The sequence below is a fragment of the Balaenoptera acutorostrata genome, chromosome 1 (genome assembly GCF_949987535.1).
Source record: "Balaenoptera acutorostrata chromosome 1, mBalAcu1.1, whole genome shotgun sequence".
Lineage (NCBI taxonomy): Eukaryota > Metazoa > Chordata > Mammalia > Artiodactyla > Balaenopteridae > Balaenoptera > Balaenoptera acutorostrata.
In genome coordinates, this window is record NC_080064.1 from 147,943,868 (window position 1) to 147,963,985 (window position 20,118).

Genomic DNA, 20,118 nt, shown 5'->3' on the forward strand with positions numbered 1-20,118 from the left:
GTTGTTTATTCGAGATGTTTCCTGTTTCTTGATGTAGGCTTGTATTGATATAAACTTCCCTCTTAGAACTGCTTTTGCTGCATCCCATAGGTTTTGGGTCGTCGTGTCTCCATTGTCATTTGTTTCTAGGTATTTTTTGATTTCCCCTTTGATTTCTTCAGTGATCACTTCGTTATTAAGTAGTGTATTGTGTAGCCTCCATGTGTTTGTATTTTTTACAGATCTTTTCCTGTAATTGATATCTAGTCTCATAGCGTTGTGGTCGGAAAAGATACTTGATACGATTTCAATTTTCTTAAATTTACCAAGGCTGGATTTGTGATCCAAGATATGATCTATCCTGGACAATGTTCCATGAGCACTTGAGAAAAATGTGTATTCTGTTGTTTTTGGGTGGAATGTCCTATAAATATCAATTAAGTCCATCTTGTTTAATGTATCATTTAAAGCTTGTGTTTCCTTATTTATTTTCATTTTGGATGATCTGTCCATTGGTGAAAGTGGGGTGTTAAAGTCCCCTACTATGATTGTGTTACTGTCGAATCCCCTTTTATGGCTGTTAGTTTTTGCCTTATGTATTGAGGTGCTCCTATGTTGGGTGCATAAATATTTACAATTGTTATATCTTCCTCTTGGATCGATCCCTTGATCATTATATAGTGTCCTTCTTTGTCTCTTGTAATAGTCTTTATTTTAAAGTCGGTTTTGTCTGATATGAGAATTGCTACTCCAGCTTTCTTCTGATTTCCATTTGAATGGAATATCTTTTTCCATCCCCTCACTTTCAGTCTGTATGTGTCTCTAGGTCTGAAGTGGGTCTCTTGAAGACAGCATATATATGGGTCTTGTTTTTGTATCCATTCAGCCAGTCTGTGTCTTTTGGTGGGAGCATTTAATCCATTTACATTTAAGGTAATTATTGATATGTATGTTCCTATTCCCATTTTCTTAAATGTTTTGGGTTTGTTATTGTAGGTGTTTTCCTTTTCTTGTGTTTCTTGCCTAGAGAAGTTCCTTTAGCATTTGTTGTAAAGCTGGTTTGGTGGTGCTGAACTCTCTCAGCTTTTGCTTGTCTCTAAAGGTTTTAATTTCTCCATCAAATCTGAATGAGATCCTTGCTGGGTAGAGTAACCTTGGTTGTAGGTTTTTCTCCTTCATCACTTTAAGTATATCCTGCCACTCCCTTCTGGCTTGCAGAGTTTCTGCTGAAAGGTCATCTGTTAACCTTATGGGGATTCCCTTGTGTGTTATTTGTTGTTTTTCCCTTGCTGCTTTTAATATGTTTTCTTTATATTTAGTTTTTGATAGTTTGATTAATATGTGTCTTGGTGTGTTTCTCCTTGGATTTATCCTGTATGGGACTCTCTGTGCTTCCAGGACTTGATTAACTATTTCCTTTCCCATATTAGGGAAGTTCTCAACTATAATCTCTTCAAATATTTTCTCAGTCCCTTTCTTTTTCTCTTCTTCTTCTGGGACCCCTATAATTCAAATGTTTGTGCGTTTAATGTTGTCCCAGAGGTCTCTGAGACTGTCCTCAGTTCTTTTCATTCTTTTTTCTTTATTCTGCTCTGCAGTAGTTATTTCCACTATTTTATCTTCCAGGTCACTTATCCGTTCTTCTGCCTCAGTTATTCTGCTATTGATCCCGTCTAGAGTATTTTTAATTTCATTTATTGTGTTTTTCATCGTTGCTTGGTTCCTCTTTAGTTCTTCTAGGTCCTTGTTAAATGTTTCTTGCATTTTGTCTATTCTATTTCCAAGATTTTGGATCATCCTTACTATCATTATTCTGAATTCTTTTTCAGGTAGACTACCTATTTCCTCTTCATTTGTTAGGTCTGGTGTGTTTTGACCCTGCTCCTTCATCTGCTGTGTGTTTTTCTGTCTTCTCATTTTGCTTATCTTACTGTGTTTGGGGTCTCCTTTTCACAGGCTGCAGGTTCGTAGTTCCTGTTGTTTTTGGTATCTGTCCCCAGTGGCTAAGGTTGGTTCAGTGGGTTGTGTAGGCTTCCTGGTGGAGGGGACTAGTGCCTGTGTTCTGGTGGATGAGGTCGGATCTTGTCTTTCTGGTGGGCCTGTCCACGTCTGGTGGTGTGTTTTGGGGTGTCTGTGGCCTTATTATGATTTTAGGCAGCCTCTCTGCTAATGCATGGGGCTATGTTCCTGTCTTGCTAGTTGTTTGGCATAGGGTGTCCAGCACTGTAGCTTGCTGGTCGTTGAGTGAAGCTGGGTCTTGATGTTGAGATGGAGATCTCTGGGAGATTTTCACCGTTTGGTATTACGTGGAGCTGGGAGGTCTCTTGTGGACCAGTGTCCTGAAGTTGCCTCTCCCACCTCAGAGGCACAGCCCTGATGCCTGGCTGGAGCACCAAGAGCCTTTCATCTACACAGCTCAGAGTATAAGGGAGAAAAAAATAGAAAGCAAGAAAGAAAGAGGATAAAATAAAATAAAATAAAGCTATTATAATAAAAAATAAGAAAAAACATTATTAAGAGTAAATGTATTCAGAAAAATTTCTTTTAATTTTCAAAGATAGATTTATTAATTTTTTATAATAAAAAATATGAAAAAAATTATTAAGAAAAAATTTATTAAGAAAAATTTTTTTTAATTTTTTAAAATAAAAAATATGAAAAAACTTATTAAAAATTTTTTTTAATTTCTAAAAATAGAAAATAAGGAAAAAATTATTAAGAAAACATTTATTAGGAAAAAAAATTTTTTTTAAGTAAAAAAAAAAACGGACAGGCCTAACCCTAGGACTAATGGTGAAAGAAAAGCTATACAGACAAAATCTCACCGAGAAGCATACACATATCCACTCACAAAAAATGGAAAAGGGGAAAAATTAATATCTCCTGCTCCCAAAGTCCACCTCTTGAATTTGGGATGATTCGTTGTCTATTCAGGTATTCAGCAGATGCAGGCACATCAAGTTGTTAGTGGAGATTTAATCCGCTGCTTCTGAGGCTGCTGGGAGAGATTTCCCTTTCTCTTCTTTGTTCGTACAGCTCCCGGGGTTCAGCTTTGGATTTGGACCTGCCTCTGCATGTAGGTCGCCTGAGGACTTCCGTTCCCCGCCCAGACAGAACAGGGTTAAAGGAGCAACTGCTTCGGGGGCTCTGGCTCACTCAGGCCGGGGGGAGGGAGGGGTACGGATGTGGGGCGAGCCTGCGGCGGCAGAGGCCGGCGCGCCTTGCGTTCTCCCGGGGAAGTTGTCCCCGGATCACGGGAGCCCGGCAGTGGCGGGCTGCACCAGCTCCTGGGAGGGGCGGTGTGGAGAGTGACCTGCGCTCACACACAGGCTTCTTGGTGGTGGCAGCAGCAGCCCTAGCGTCTCCTGCCCGTCTCTGGGGTCCACGCTGATAACCGCGGCTTGTGCCTGCCTCTGGGGTCTGCGCTGATAGCCGCGGCTCACGCCAGTCTCTGGAGTTCGTTTAGTCAGCACTCTGAATCCCCTCTCCTTGCGCGCCGTGAAACAAAGAGGCAAGAAAAAGTCTCTTGCCTCTTCGGCGGCTGCAGACTTTTTCTCAGGCTCCCTCCCAGCTAGCTGTGGCGCACTAGCCCCCCTCAGGCTGTGTCATGCCGCCAGCCCCAGTCCTCTCCCTGTGATCCAACCAAAGCCCGAGCCTCGGCTCCCAGCCCCCGCCCGCCCTGGCGGGTGAGCAGACAAGCCTCTTGGGCTGGTGAGTGCTGCTCGGCGCCGAGCCTCCGTGTGGGAATCTCTCTGTTTTTCCCTCTGCGCCCCTGTTGCTGTGGGATCCGCGCTGATAGCCGTGGCTCGCGCCCGTCTCTGGAGTTCGTTAAGGCGGTGCTCTGAATCCCCTCTCCTCGCGCACCAGGAAACAAAGAGGCAAGAAAAAGTCTCTTGCCTCTTCCGCAGCTGCAGACTTTTTCCCGGACTCCCTCCCATCTAGCACCGAAGCCCGAGCCTCAGCTCCCAGCCCCACCCGCCCCGGCGGCTGAGCAGACAAGCCTCTCGGGCTGGTGAGTGCTGCTTGGCACCGATCCTCCATGCGGGAATCTCTCCACTTTGCCCTCCGCACCCCTGTGGCTGCGCTCTCCTCCGTGGCTCCGAAGCTTCCCCCCTCTGCCACCCGCAGTCTCTGCCCGCGAAGGGGCTTCCTAGTGTGTGGAAACCTTTCCTCCTTCACGGCTCCCTCCCACTGGTGCAGGTACCATCCCTATTCTTTTTTCCCTATTCAGTAGGTGTTCTGTAGGAGCAGTTCCACGTGTAGATGTGTTTCTACTGTATCTGTGGGAAGGAAGGTGATCTCCGCGTCTTACTCTTCCGCCATCTTTACTTTAATTTTTATAGTTTTCAAATCTTTACAGTTAAGTAAGACTGCTCTAATTATCTGAATCCCAATTGCTGAGCTATAATTACCTTTAATGGCTTGACATTTACTTCATGATCTATTACAGGCATGATCCATCTCTTTTAAAATAGTGCCAGTAGGGACTTCCCTGGTGGCGCAGTGGTTAAGAATCCATCTGCCAGTGCAGGGAACCCGGGTTCGAGCCCTGGTCTGGGAAGATCCCACATACCACGGAGCAACTAAGCCCATGTACCACAACTACTGAGCCCGTGAGTCACAACTATGGAGCCCACGGGCCACAACTACTGAAGCCGTTGCACCTAGAGCCCATGCTCTGCAACCAGAGAAGCCACCACAATGAGAAGACCGCGCACCACAACGAAGAGTAGCCTCTGCTTGCTGCAACTAGAGAAAACCCGCGCGCAGCAACGATGACCCAAGGCAGCCAAAAATAAATAAATAAATAAATCGATGTTTTAAAAAAAATAGTGCCAATGAAAAGATAATGCACAAAGACTTACATAGTGCTGGCATTTAATAAATTGTCCCTCAATAAATTGCAAAAAAAATAAAATAGTTCCAGTGACAAATGATAATAACATCTAGGAATTATTTTGGTATCCTTGTTCAAATCAATTTGCATTGTACGAACATAAATTTGAGTTGAATTTTAAAGTTTTTCTAATCTGCAGTATTTTATCAAACAGCAAGTTTATTTTGTTGTTGTTTTTCATTCCTTTTAAATAGAACCACCTCATATCAATGGATCTGAAGAACCTGTAGAGATGTCAGTAATTGTTAATAATCCACTTGAACTTACCTGCATTGCTTCTGGAATCCCAGCTCCTAAAATTACCTGGATGAAAGACGGACGGCCCCTTCCACAGGTGGATCAGATGCAAACTCTTGGAGGAGGAGAGGTTCTTCGAATATCTAGTGCTCAGGTAAGTTCAGAGTTCATACAGTTATTTTCCGGGTTAAACTTCTTACTTGCTAATCTATGAGAAATGTTGGAGAAGTTGTCTTGGAGTCTGAATATATCACCGATCTCTGTAACTTCAGCAACGGTAGATTGGTTCTATGACATGCATGATTGGGTAGACACAAAATAACATGCCTAGAAGGAAGAAGTGAAATTATCATATTAAACACAGAAGCAGTTACCTTCACATTAATTTTTGCAAGTTTTCACAGTTCTATAAGTGATAACATATTTCCCGAAGCCCTTAATTTGTGCCATGTAGCCCTTTACAGAAATGGCAAAAAGCAATCCAACGTACGTATGTGTGAGGCTTCGGAGAGCACTTTTGATCTCTAGAAAGAAATCTCAGACGTGAAAATCTGAAGAGACACAATTTTTCAAAAAATGATCAATTCAATAAAATGGTTCTTTTAGTTTGTGTTTAAGGAAATTAATCTGAAATGTAAATATATTAAAGAGAAGTATGTCTGGGATGTCTTATTGTAACAATATACTGTTCTACAAACAAAGGCAAACCTTATATTACAAATATGCATGTGTTCCTTAACGCCCTCATCTGTAAACTGGGGTTGAAAACAGTAATAATACTGAACGTATATACTTGGGGTTTTAGAGACAGTCTAACCTGATGTGCTTGGACTGGTGTCACGGGCATGAAGTGGTGCTAAAACGGAGTTAGCATGATTGCTGTTGTTGCTGATTTTATTGTTATTATAATCATCATTTCTTTAAAAGTAGAATAATACATTATTTAATCATATTTCATGTACATTTTCACTGAGGAAACAGAAAAGAAAGGGAGCTGGAAAAGAAAGCTAAGGGTTGTAAATCGTGTCAGTCTTATGTTCAGCTATGGGCTCTATCACACCCGTGACCATCATGACAATTCTGTGAGGCAGTGTCTTTATCCCCTTTCTACAAATCCAGAAACAGACACAGAAAAAGATTAAGTATTCACCTGCCAAGTACTTAGCCACTGCTAGGTGATGCAGCTGGTCTCAATCCTGGGTCTGGGTCAAAAGCGGAGCCAAAGCACGGGTCCGGCGGAGCGCGGCGGCGCGCAGAGACCGCGAGGCAAGCCCCCACTCCCCGGGAGCGGCTGGGCCCCCGGCAGCGCTCCCCTCGGCCGGGGCGGGCCGGGAGCGGCCCCAGTCGGTGCCCCCAGCCGAGGCCGGTCCGCCTCCCTCCCAGCGATCAGCCGTCCGGAGTGCGACCAGAGGGCATGCCGGATCCACCAGGGGCGCCGCCGCCTGCGGTCGCAGGCCGCGGGTGTAGAAGAAAGCACGGCCTCGCTCGGCCCGGAGCGAGGAAACGGCGGCTGCCGAGCTCAGCGGGACCATCACCCACATTAATGAGAAGCACGATCTTCAAGTTATCCCGCAAGAGGGCTGTAGTGAACCAATGGTCCAAGACCTGGCCCAGGTTTTTGCAGAGGCCACAGGGGTCCCGCTGCCTTTTCAGAAACTCATATTTAAGGGAAAATCTCTGAAGGAAACGGGGACTCCGGTGTCAGCACTTGGAATACGAAATGGTTGCCGGGTCATGTTACCTGGGGAAAAGAAGAGTCCAGAGGAAGAAGTTGAACTAAAGAAGTTGAAAGATTTGGAGAAGTATGTGGAGACGATAGCTGACCAACTGGAAGAGTGGACTAAAGAGCTTTCCAGAATCCAGCAGGGTTTCCTAGCCAAGGATTTGCAAGCTGAAGCTCTCTGCAAACTCGGTAGGAGAGTGAAAGCCACAATCGAGCAGTTCATGAAGATCTTGGTAGAGATTGGCACACTAATTCTGCCAGAAAATTGCAAAGACAGTAGAATGAAAAGGACGGGTTTGGTGAAAAGGATTCAGGCGTTCCCAGCACAGTGTGACACAGTGGAGCAGAGCATCCCAGGAGACGGAGCGATGGCAGTCCACAGACTTGGCCCCGGCTGACTGAGGTGCGGCGGAGAAGGCTGTGCTGCCCTGAAGAACAGCTCCACCAGCTCTGGTCTCTCTGGAACAGAAGTTACGTGCTTTCCCCGGGGCAGCTGGGGACAACCGGCCGATTGCCAGTTTTCCTCCCCTTATCCTCCCCCACCCCCCACCCCCACCAATGAACAAGTATCGTCTGTACAATCTTTAGCGCTCCTGTCAGTTTCTCGTTCTGTCTGTGTATATCTGTGCTGTCCAGCAGCCCACCTTGTCTGGAGAAGGCCTCCCCTGCCCAAGTCTTCCCAGCTTTTTTGACCTTTGGGTGCTTTCTTTGGGTTGGTGAGAGCTCTCATTTGTCCTGGGGTAGTTCCGGGTTTATCAACTATCCTGGTCTTCAGATACGTGAGGCTGTTTTGCCGTCATGATCCCATGGTCCCATCTGTGTAAACCAGAATCATCAGGAGGCTGCGTCTGGTCAGGAATGTCGGGAATGGCTCAGGACAGATGTTTGGCACACAGGGAGTGCAAGTATCTCTCACTGTGACCTAATTCTGGAACAGCTGGCTGGGTTGTGGGTTCATAGACCCTGACTCCACCCCCCAGTGACCTTGACCAGCCACAGGTCGTGAGGTCTCAGGGGGCCGCTCCTGGACTGGGGCCTGTGGTTGATACATGGACTTCCCTGTCCCCAAGCAAATCTCTAGGAGGTTAGAACCCAGAGTTGACTAAGTCTCTGCTCGAAACCGGATCAGAACCATGGCTTAGGAGGGGCAGAGAGGGGAGACAGAATGCATAAAGCAGGCAGGTAGTGAGGGCCACTTCTCAGGAGTTCCTTCAAAGGCATTTCTTTTAACCATACCCTTCTGAGATCTACATTTCCTTCGAGTTCCTTCAAGGCTATTTTTGTCTGTTTTGTGACCTTTTTCCCCTTCATCGTTATTTAAAAAATAAAACAGTTTATTATATACACATCAGCAAGCAGAAGAGTGTTTAGACTTTTTTTTCTTTTTAGTAGATGAAGTAAGGGAAGCAAAAGCCTTCTGAGGTTCTAGTCTAGTCATGTTATAAAATTGAGCGTGGCCCTGCGTGCCAGAACTCTTAAACGGGTCAGCTGCTGTCACCCCATTTTTTCACACAGTGCCCAGGAGACAGGCTCCCAACAGGCCACTCTGAGGCCAACCTTCTTTGGCAGAGAGGGAGTCTGTGAAGTCCCAGGCATTTAGGGCTGCGTGGGTGGGACTAGGACAAGGTGGTGGTTAGGGGTGGACAAGTGGACGAGGCTCGGGGCCCGGCCCACGCCCCCCCCCCAGCTTTAATCAGAGCAGTCCAGTGTTTCTCTGTTTCTAGTAGTAGCTGTGTGGCCTTGGGCCACAGCGCGTTCCTGTGTGCCAGATACCATTCTGAGTTCTTGAGGTGTATTTGTCATTTAATCCTCACACAATCTAGGACATAGACAGATACTATCCCTGTTTTAGAGATGAGCTTAGGTAATTTGCTCAAGATCATAGAGTAAGTAACAAAGTCAGGACACAAACTGGGCAGCTTGATTCCGAGCCCATGTTCTTAATCTCTACCCGTTTGCCTCCCAACTGACATGGGGTTGCTCACACCCTCTCATTTTCTCTTTTCCTTCTATTTATCTCCCATGTTGGCCTCTGCACTTCCCCTCTGGCCCTCTCCAGTTCATTCTCCACAGAGCAGCTGAGTGATCATGAAGTACACATCTTATCAAGTCAGTCCCCTGCTGAAAAACCTCAATGGCCCCCATTTCTCTTGGGATAAAGGCCAAGGTCCTTACCCTGCTCCCTTCTCATCTTGGGCCACTGTCCTGTTTGTTCTCTGCTGTCAGCCACTCTGGTCTAGTTCAGGCCCTCAGGTGCTCTGTGCCCTCTCCCGCCCTGGGGTCTTTGCACACGCTGTTCCTGTGCTTGGTCACCTCCACGCCGTCTTTCCCATACTCCTACCCCTGTCCTAGGTGACTCCTGTTCATCCTTCAGAACGTAAATGTCTCTTCCGTGGAGAAACCTCACCTACTACTGTCTGAGAACATCAAGCCCTCGGGTGATATCCTGTCACAACTTGTCGTGACTTTTTACAATAAACAGCATTTATCATGATCTATGATGATTTATTTGTGGGATTATTTGATTAATATTTGCCTTTAGGCTAGACTGTGAGTTCCTTGGGTTAAGGAGCTTCTTCGTCTTGTTAACAGTATATTTCAAGCACATTGTCTGGTTTATATTAGGTGCTCAATAAATTTTTGGAGAATGAAAAAAAAAAAGCGTAACCAGTGGAACTCAGCCCAGTTCTTGTTTCTAACATCAAGGAGAACACACCTTCCATTCCCCTCTTCCCTCTATCAAGCACTTCAATAACCCAGAGAAAACTCAGGTCCAACTGTCAAACCACATACTGAATCAAAACCCTTGAATGTTATAATTTCAACAGACCAAAAAGGAAGCAAAAAGAATTTTGTAACATAGGGAATAGCATGGAGACAGGGAAGTGTGTGCACTAGAACCTTAAGTATACAGGAATCATGGTAAATAAAGCTTTAGAGGGAAATTAAGGCCACATTACACTAGGTCTTAAGCGTAAGAAGGAAAAGTTATAACAAAACAAGACAAAGTTTCCATAGAGTGTTAAATGGTGACCCACACATTCTAGCTTTTGTGGAGAATACAAATGTAATACATAAGACGTTTCTCAGCCTTCAAGAAGTTTCCAGTTTTCTAAGAAAAATAAAACTACATATGACAAAATTAGGAAAACAATAAGAAAACTATTAAAAACATTATAGAATTGAAAAATTAAATATTGTCAAGTCCCAAGACTACTCTTGGTTCCTCTGGTCCTCTGTGTTTTCACAACATTTGGTACATATCTCTGTTAAAGCACTTATTACTAAATTATATCTTAGTTACCTGTGTCTTTTTTGTGTATGTATTTATAGCATGTAGTTATGCCTGCTACCTAATGGATGCTTTGCAAATTCCAAATTGTGGGGTGAAGACAAGAGTTTGCTAAGACATTTTCCATCAAACCCTCATTCTGTCATTTATTCCAAAGGGAGAAAAATTCTGTTGACCAAGTGGATCTGAAAAACTTTATATACTGTACCTTCCTCTCCTTTGTGAGCCATAATGCATGTCAACAACTCTGCAAAATCTTACTCCAAAGAAACCTAACTATAATTTTTCAAACACCCTATTAACAGAACACACTTTAGGAAATGTAGCTACTAATAGTAGCTGTCAATATTCAGAAGGGTATAAGTTGTCAGGAAATGTTTCTTGGAGAAGGCAAGATCTCAAAACAATCATGAATGATGATGCAAGTTTGGCTAGGTCACGACAAGTGGAGGGGGCAATATGATTTGGGAATAAACTGAATTTGTGGAGTAAGAGTTGACTTTTAGAGGTTTGAAAGATATGAGGAGAAATTTAGAAATTCTTCTCTAGGCAGTAGTGCATCACTTCCAATTCTTAATTGAAGGACGATGGGACAGTCATTCTTCTAAAGTCATATTTAGTAATTTTCCAAACATACTAGTCTTAAATTTTTTCAGTGGACTTTTTGCAGCCTACCAAAACGTTTTTCCATAATCTATAAAGTCAGTTTTGAATGTAAGAAGTTTAAAATTCCCAGTGTTCTAGGAGTATTCAAGTAATAAAATAAATGAAAACAGGATTTTCTACTTTTCCAGAATATATTTTTCACAGTAGTAAGATCATCTGTTTTTCAGTGTATCCTTTACACATACATAAGACATCCTCTACACAATGTCAAATATGAATGAAGACTAACACTTCCAGTGGAAACTGTGTATGGAGATTTTTAAAGAAATGTTTCTGGTTTTCGTCAGAAAATAGTAGATTTTGCTGTCAGCCTGACCTATTTACAGCCAAATTACATAATATAGCTATTTTGTTTCACCATGTATATCAAAGGTAGATTAAAAATGTGGTATTAATGTGCTCTATTAAAATAACCTGATATTTTATTTACTTTTTTGGTTGGTTAGTTGATTGGTTGGTTAATGTATTTTATTTTCTTCAGGAAGACTCCAGTAGAATTTTCAGTCTGCAATTTAAATTCATAAATACTTATTTCTTCAATAAATACTGAGTAGTATCTAGTCTGTCATGTATGGTGGTAGGTCTTATATGTATCTGCCCTTTCTGAGATCATTAAATATACCTAATATGCAAACATTCTGAGATCAAATACCAAAACCCTGTTAAATCTATGTCAAATACATAGATTTACATGTAACAGAGATGTCAAGCCATGCTCAGTATCAGTATCAAATGTAACTGATACACTTAACTGATTAAATGTATAAGTTACATTTAATCACAAATGTTAAAACCATTTATTAAATTTTATTACTGTACTCTTAATGATATCTTGCTCTGTGTGATATCTTGCTTTCTATATTCATTCTAATAGATATTTATTCTCATCACCAAAACCAGCATGTTAACATTGTGTCATTCACTTATTCGAATTTTATAGGTGGAAGATACAGGAAGATATACGTGTCTGGCATCCAGTCCTGCAGGAGATGATGATAAAGAATATTTAGTGAGAGTGCATGGTAAAGTTGGCAAAATGTCCTGCAGTCCATCATACATTAATACCTAATTAAAAGGCATAATTTGTGGAACATAGAGCAACTATCTAACATATCATAAAACTATGTTTATATATTAGGAAAAATGTATTTTGCAAATCTGATTTTTATATTTGATCACAGTAGTCCATTAAACTATTGTTGGGAATAGTTTAATGGATTTTTTGAGTTATTTGTTTTGTTCCTGCACAAATAATTCACATTCATTGGTTTTAAATCATAGAATATAAATTATAAAAATAAAAATATAAATCAATCATAATCTCATCACACAAAGATAAGACCTTTTTACATATAAATATTGTCACAGAAATGTGATCATACAGCATATAGTATTTAACTTTTTTTATCTTACTTAGTGGTATGGTGAACATGTTTTCATGTCAAAAAATGTATTTTTATAACATTACATTTTAGTGATTCCGTGATGTCCCATTTTATGAATATGCCATTATTTATTTAATACATTCCTTATTTTTGGATAGTTAGGCTGTTTTGTATTTTTACCAATATAAACAACACTATTATAGACATCTTTGTACATGTGTGTTGGCCTCTTCCTTTAATTATTTTCTTTTGATAAATTTCTGTAGGTATATTTACTTGATTATGTGCAAGTACACGCGCATGAATGTACACACACACACACATTGACATTTAAGGCCAAATTACCTTCTAGAAAAGTTGGGCCAATTAGACTGTGGCCGATACTATTTTGACATAGAAATGAGAACTGTTCATGGAGAGGAACATTAAAAGAACTTAACGGAAGATCTTTATCTCCTCATAGCCTAAATGACTAGGCAACACAAACTGTAGGGCTGGCGTAATATAGGAGTGTTCCCCTCACCCCGCCAGTCCTACACAAAAATTAGACCTGCCACTAACTGACATGTAAATTGTATATATAAGAGTCACATAGAAAAGGTACATTTTTAAATTGTGATATAGTTGATTTACAATATTATATTAATTTCAGGTGTAAACCATAGTGATTGAAAATTTGTGTAAATTATACTCCATTTAAAGTTATTATAAAATATTGACTGTATTCCCTTTACTTTACAATATATCCTTGTAGCTTATTTATTTTATATATAGTAGTTTGTACCACTTAATTCCTTACCCCTATTTTGCCCCTCCCCCTTTCTGCACATTAAGAAAAATGTATATATTTCTATATATTATAATGGGCAGACCCTAATTTAGAAGTTTTAAAATATGATGTTCAGAGAAAATTATTACCAAATGTAGAGCTAGACAAGGAATCCCTTCTTGGTACTTAGTTTCTTTATCTGTTAAAAGGTGATAAAATGTGATTATATTACTTATCCTGTCATTGACGTGGCCATTGGAAGAATTTCATTACTTAATATATGTGAAAGTACTGAGGAAGGTAAAAAATTGTTTACTATTTGTAATCATTGTACTATAAATTGAATGAGTAATGTTTTAAGTTTATGCTTTTTATTTCATACAGCAGAAGCAACATTCATTGAACACCTCAGATAATCCAGATCATTTTATATCCTGTTTATTAAAAGCCTTTGGTGTATTTGTTCTCATGCCCAGTCCCCCCTAATATTGCTGGAACTGATGAGCCCCAGGATTTCACTGTGTTACGGAACAGACAAGTGACATTGGAATGCAAATCGGATGCAGTGCCCCCACCTGTAATCACTTGGCTTAAAAATGGAGAACGGTTACAGGTAAATCTTGCTAAATTCCACAGATTCATTTTGAGAAAAAAAAATCAGCAATAGAGTCCTTGCTAGGGAGATAAAACCAAACAATGTCAGATTACTAGTTATTCAACATTACAGGGGTGGGCACAGGGTCCTTTAATCAACCTTTTTCTCAGCCTTCTTTGAGTAGTTAGTAGCTAGTTATGAGGCAAAAGACAGGTATTTTGATTCATATACTCTGTAAATTGGCCCAAGTATATATCTCCTGGAGACCATAGATTAAAGTTGAATTAAAACACTCAGCTATATCTTTTTTTTTTTATTGGAGTATGATTGCTTTACAACGTTGTGTTAGTTTCTGCTGTACAGTGAATCAGCCATATATATACATATATCCCCTCCCTCTTGGACCTCCCTCCCCCCACATCCCACCCATCTAGGTCATCACAGAGCACTGAGCTGATCTCCCTGTGCTATACAGCAGGTTCCCACTAGCTATCTATTTTACGCATGGTAGTGTATTTATGTCAAACCTAATCTCCCAGTTCATCCCACCCTCCCCTTCCCGCACTGTGTCCACATGTCCGTTCTCTACATCTGCCTTTCTATTCCTGCTCTGCAAATAGGTTCATCTGTACCATTTACGTCTTTACTTGAGAGGGAAGAAACCATCAGAGTCTCAAAAGACCTAACCTGTCCTGCCAACTCCCTAGGGCAAACCTATTACTGAATTTCCCTAGTCAAAACTTTGTCCTCAGGAGTGACCCCAAGGATCTGTGCAACACCAAGAATATGGACTGGAATCTTTGAAAACACAGTTACTGGCTCTTTAAAGGTTCCCATGCTCAGGTGATACCTGTCTGCTGCCCTATAGTGTCACAGCCCAGGATCCTAAATAGGCTTTGAGGGTTGGCTCAAAGCCTTGACTTTGAATGCTCTGATTGTCCTCATCCTAGTACTTACTTATTCCTTTGTTTCTCCTTTGTTCTTCCTCATCCTGTTAGTATAACCTATTGTGGTACACTGTGCCTAAATAAAAGGAAATTGTGTCCCTAATACATAAGGCAGAAAGACTTTCACCATCATCAAATCACACAAGTGCCAAACTCAGAGAGACTAGGTTCTGAGAGTTACTTCCTTGTTAAATCATCATGCATATCACTTAACAGTCCCGTGCCTCAGTTTCTCTATTTATTGTGTGCCTATTATAATGCTAGGAACTATGATTGCCCCTGAGAATAATCTTGATCCTCAAGGAGCTCACAGACTATCTGGAAATATACAGAAGTATATCAAATGTAGAAAATTGATACCGCTGATATTCAATAAACAATATCTTAGAGGGATATACAGCATTTTATGGAAACAGAGGGGAGAAGCAAGTAATCCAGACTGAAGGGTAAGGAATAGCCCAGGGGAGCCTCTTGGAAAGGGTGAGTTCAGTTTAAATGTTGGGTAGATGTTGGCTGAGAAAGGAGAAGGGGATTCCAAACATAGGTGATAACATGTACAAAGACATTACAGGAGAAGGAATGCTGCTGTCCCAGGAACTGCAGGTAGCTTGGTATGGTTGAAGTAGACCATGATTAAAATCCTTTGATGATTCTCCATAGATTTCAGGATTCGGGGTAAACTGCCCAGCTTAGCTCACAAAGCCCTTCATGCTCTGACTTTTCCTCCATAGTCTTATCTCCCATGTGTGCATTTCACTCTAGACCATTAGGTGTTCAGATAGGGACTGAGTGCATGTTGATGATACAGAAATTCAGGCTAATCTCAGATATGACCAAGTAATGTCAGTACTGGGACAGACCGATTTCAACAGTTATGGGGGAAAAAATGAGTCCAGTTTTATAGATATTTTGAGTTTAAATTACCTATATATTATCCAAGTGGAGCTTCTAAGAAGCACTAAGAAATATGGGTCCATATTTCATCAAAAACATCTTTGATTTGGTGGTCCTCAATGGTGTAACCTGTTGCTGAAGCCATTGGTTTCTATGAGGTCAACCAGAAAGCACACAGTGTGAGAAGACCTGTAAATGAGAATAAGGCCTAAGGCAACATTGACAATTAAAAGGTGAGTAAAGGAAGAAGAGAAGAATGGGACTGAGAATGAGGACTCAGAGAAATAAGATTAAATATAGGAGACATTGGACTGAAAGCCAAGGAAGAGAGAGGGAGCGGTTAACAGAGTCCATGTTAAGATGATACAAATTAAGTTGTATTCACTGGCTTTGGCAATACGTAGACTTGATTAAAGATCTGAACAACGGTTCTTCAACAGAGTGATCAAAGTAGAAGACAGGTTACAGCTGTCTGGGGGAGTTGAAGAAGAGGAAGTGGAAATGATTGTGGACTGTTACTTAAATACAAAAGAGATTTGTATATGCTTATTTACTGAAAGAGATGGAAGATACAGGACTAAATGTGTCGAGTGGGGAAGGGTTGGGACCCTGGTGACAGGTGAAGAGACTAGCCTTGGACAGAAGTGTTGACCTTTTTCCACAGAGATGGAAAAACAGGAAGGAAGGTTGCATTCATACGCAAGAGATGAGAGGGAGAAATTGCGGGCACCTGGCTTTGATTTTCTCAATGAAGTAGGAATTAAGGTCATCAGCTGAGAATGGTGTTCTATCTGAGGAAAGAAATCAAATTTGGAAGAATCACTGGCAGTAAATGAGAAGAGAACCAGAGAAAATTGTAGTGAGACTGAATGAGTTAGCAGAACTTACTGATGTTCATGGAAGAAAGACATGAGAATCAACTCAGAATTTTTTTATTAGCCTAAAATCCTGCTATACCCATATCAAAATTAAAATATGTTTTGTAGAACTTACCATGTATGTTTAAGAAATCACTTATTCTCATCAGAAGTAATAAAAGTTTACCACTAATAGCCCCTGTAGCAAGGAAAGGCCTAGAGAAAATATGTGGACTTTCAAGATAAATTGACCTGAACTGTCTATGTTAGTGTGAACAACCTTTTTCATTAGAAATATATGTTTATCTGGGACAGAACCCATATGGTAGAAAAATCCTATTTGGGCTCTTCCTGAAGTAGTTCCACTTAGGCACAATCAGAAAATATCAATCTTTGATGTTACCTGGCATTTTTTAAAGTTTATGAACAATCCCCAATTGGACATTATAGCAGAGATTAGATTTCATTATATTTCAGTATTTCATTTCAATATAGGTCTCTGCATTTTCAAAATTCTTGGTCCCATGCCTGTATGCAAAATAAGTGCTTAATAAATATTTGTAGACTAAAGTCATTTATTTACTTATGTTAAAAATGTTGAAGGATAATTATTTCCTATAAGTTAACCAAAGTTAATTTATTAGTCAGGAAACTTTCAGCTTTAAGTGACAGAATTCAAACTCAAAATAATTTAAATGGAAAAAAAAGATATTTATTAGCTATAGTAATTGGTGAACTTAAGCTTTAGGCATTACTAGATCCAGAGGCTCTAACCATGTAGTCAAGCATCTCGGTCCTTTCTCTGAATCCCAACTCTGCTAATGTCTTAGATTCAGAGCTAGCTGTCCCCACATGGTGGTAAGACTGCCACCAAGCTATGTCATCCTCACTACCAGTGATTCCAGTAAAAATATGCCTTATTCCAACACTTCCAGCAGTGTCTTTCTGGGGAACTCGAATGGGCCCAACTCGAGACAACTTTTCATCCTTGAGAGGTTCATTGTGGCCATCACTGTGAAGAACTGGAGACACTGATTGTGCTCTTGCCTTAACTACACTCATAGAAATATTTCCCAAGAGTTTTTGATACCAGGATAGCAGTGGGGGGAGCAAAGATACTGGGAGACAGGTGCACTACAGTTCACTATAGTTACTTTTGATGATTAATATTTTATTTTATTTTATTTGTCCGACATTTTAATGGTAAATTTTACTTGCTGAATCCAGGCAACACCTCGAGTAAGAATCCTATCTGGAGGGAGATACTTGCAAATTAATAATGCAGATCTAGGTGATACAGCCAATTATACCTGTGCTGCCAGCAACATTGCAGGAAAGACTACAAGAGAATTTATTCTCACTGTAAATGGTAAGAAAAATTAATCACTGTTTCACAATTTAAAAATTTAGATAAGGGCATTTAAAGAGATGATAACATTTTTATTTTTTATGAGCATACTAAACAAATTCTTGTGCTTATTTCTTTTCATAAAGACAACATGTGATATTTGTACTATCACTATATTCAAAGTAACTCAATTTCAAAAAAAGAAGATACATTTCTCTTAGAGGACAATATATGTCCAGTTGTTATCAGCGTATCCTGATGTTTTGCGTCATTCAGATCAGAGCCATTGGAGAAGTTAATACACTAAATCTCTGGATGACAAGTAGCCAATTATTTAGTCACCTTTGTTGATGTTGATGTTTGATTATATATGTGCTAGACAGAGACTGTCATGGGACTGTAATTTTCTCAAATATAAAATCTAAACACTAAAATCTGCCAAATTTCAAGAATATGATACAGACTTTTTCAAAACCGTCTGTTTGGATTTTTAATATACGAAACTTTACAAGTTGAGTGACCCAGGCAGATAATATCTCTAACACTAAAATTAAATTCAAGTTTTCTATTCCCATATGAATTCAATGATTAATAAAATACACACTCTGAGACTTGCATGATTAGTCACAGATGTGCTTTGTTATAACAGCTGACTTTCTATCCTTTATTTAAAGTGAAGTTGTTCCAGTATTAACATTCTCTGACCATTATTTGGCCAAAGAGAAATAAGAAATATCATCTTTAATTTGTATCATACCAGAGCTGACTTTTATTCTATTCAAGCCTCTTTCATTAGAAAGCCAGATTTCATACACCATATCAGGGATTTAAAGCTTCCCCACCCATTTACTCTTCATTTTTAAGTAAATTTTTAAATAAAATCTTATCTTGAATTAGACTTTAGGAATTAAACCCCAATTCTATTTATACTAACCTGAATTAGCTGTAGGCAAAGCCATACATTTGACTCAAATCTCACTTTGTATTACCTCTTAAGATTCTTAGTTCAGGCTGTGTTATTGATATAAAGGAAGTTTTCCACATGCATCTCTTGTGCAGTTCCTCCAAGCATAAAGAGTGGCCCCCAGAGTCTTGTCATTCACTTAAATAAGTCAACTGTATTGGAATGCTTTGCGGAAGGTGTGCCAACCCCAAGGATAACATGGAGAAAGGATGGAGCTGTTCTATCTGAGAATCATGCAAGGTAACAATTCTGGAAAAGGATAAAAAATACTGTAAGAACTGAAATATAAGTTTTTAAATCTTTGATCCAATGCATTATTTGGGTCTTTTCATTCTAAAATGAGTCTCTTCATCTTAAATGAGGATCAAAATATAGTATTTTAAAAGCATAATTCCTAAGGCTTATGTTCAAAATGTAATGACTATAATCTATCCAAGATCACAAGCCCATCTGCTGTGCACCTTTGCAGAATAGCCTTTTTTTTTCCACCAAGGGTATTATAAATTTCTGAAGTAGGAAAAGGACTAAAAATGGATTTAACTGGGTATTTTATAATGCTCTCAGTCAAAATGTGCATAATCAGAAAGGCTGATCCGGAGGACCTCACTTGTGATCTTTCTTATAGATACTCCATCTTGGAAAATGGATTCCTTCACATCCAGTCAGCACATGTGACTGATAGTGGGAGATATTTGTGTATGGCTACCAATGCTGCTGGAACAGATCGCAGGCGAATAGATTTACAAGTCCATGGTAAATGCACTTTTATGAACAACATCCAATCTTTGGGTCAGATGTTCTTTGGTAGCCTAAACCAGTGAGGTCATAACATAAAGACCTTCATATCTAGTGCTATATAAATGTATTACACTATATTATGAGCAGTGAAGACCCATTATGAAGCGTATCATCACAACACTGTGTAAATTCACAGAACCTTATTGTGTTCATAACTATAAAGCAAGTTAGCAATGATTAATTTCAGTTTGGCAGAGATACTTCGAATGGCATACTATTTGCTGAACATGTTTCTTACTTGGTGACTTGGTTTTAGTTCCTCCATCTATTGCTCTGGGTCCTACCAACATAACTGTAACAGTAAATGTTCAAACCACTCTGGCTTGTGAGGCTACTGGGATACCGAAACCATCAGTCAACTGGAGGAAAAATGGGCATCTTCTTAATGTGGATCAAAATGAGAATTCATACCGGTAAGGAATAATTTAACTGGAAAATCCCACCTGTTATTTAGAAACATATTTTTTAAAAGAATTAACATTTAAACTCTATCAATGGGGACAACAAATATATAAAGTATGAAGAATTTGTTAGTATGTAGAGAGCATATTATTTTTTCTTACTATAGAATTAGTTTTTCAGCCTAAAATCTTATTTCTGAATTATAGGTGCAACTTCTCTATCCGTAAGTGCTGTAGATAACTGTCTGAGCTCTAAAAGATTAGATTTCCATTCTGCTTTTTTTTTAGTATCTTTTGGAATTTTATAAAGACAAAAGATAAAAACATCATTTGGTATAAAAGAAAAACTAGTCTGTAGAAATAATA

General features: G+C 40.0%; 2 protein-coding genes across 7 annotated transcripts in view; both read left to right on the top strand.

Moving 5' to 3' along the window:
• Positions 1 to 20,118, top strand: part of HMCN1 (hemicentin 1) — a 530,431-nt gene that overhangs the window by 409,663 nt on the left and 100,650 nt on the right. For all 6 annotated transcript variants that reach the window (XR_009008571.1, XM_007166971.2, XM_057547914.1 and 3 more), the window contains 7 exons: positions 5,071 to 5,267; positions 11,735 to 11,816; positions 13,425 to 13,561; positions 17,469 to 17,610; positions 18,649 to 18,793; positions 19,179 to 19,306; positions 19,608 to 19,764. Coding sequence is in view for 5 of the 6 variants with exons in the window: in XM_007166971.2 (XP_007167033.2) it covers positions 5,071 to 5,267; positions 11,735 to 11,816; positions 13,425 to 13,561; positions 17,469 to 17,610; positions 18,649 to 18,793; positions 19,179 to 19,306; positions 19,608 to 19,764 (988 nt within the window). In the remaining variant the exon portion in view is untranslated. The remainder of the gene's footprint in view (positions 1 to 5,070; positions 5,268 to 11,734; positions 11,817 to 13,424; positions 13,562 to 17,468; positions 17,611 to 18,648; positions 18,794 to 19,178; positions 19,307 to 19,607; positions 19,765 to 20,118) is intronic.
• Positions 6,707 to 7,234, top strand: LOC103011468 (BAG family molecular chaperone regulator 1-like). The gene has a single exon (XM_057547927.1). The coding sequence runs from the start codon at positions 6,707 to 6,709 to the stop codon at positions 7,232 to 7,234; it is 528 nt and encodes a 175-aa protein (XP_057403910.1).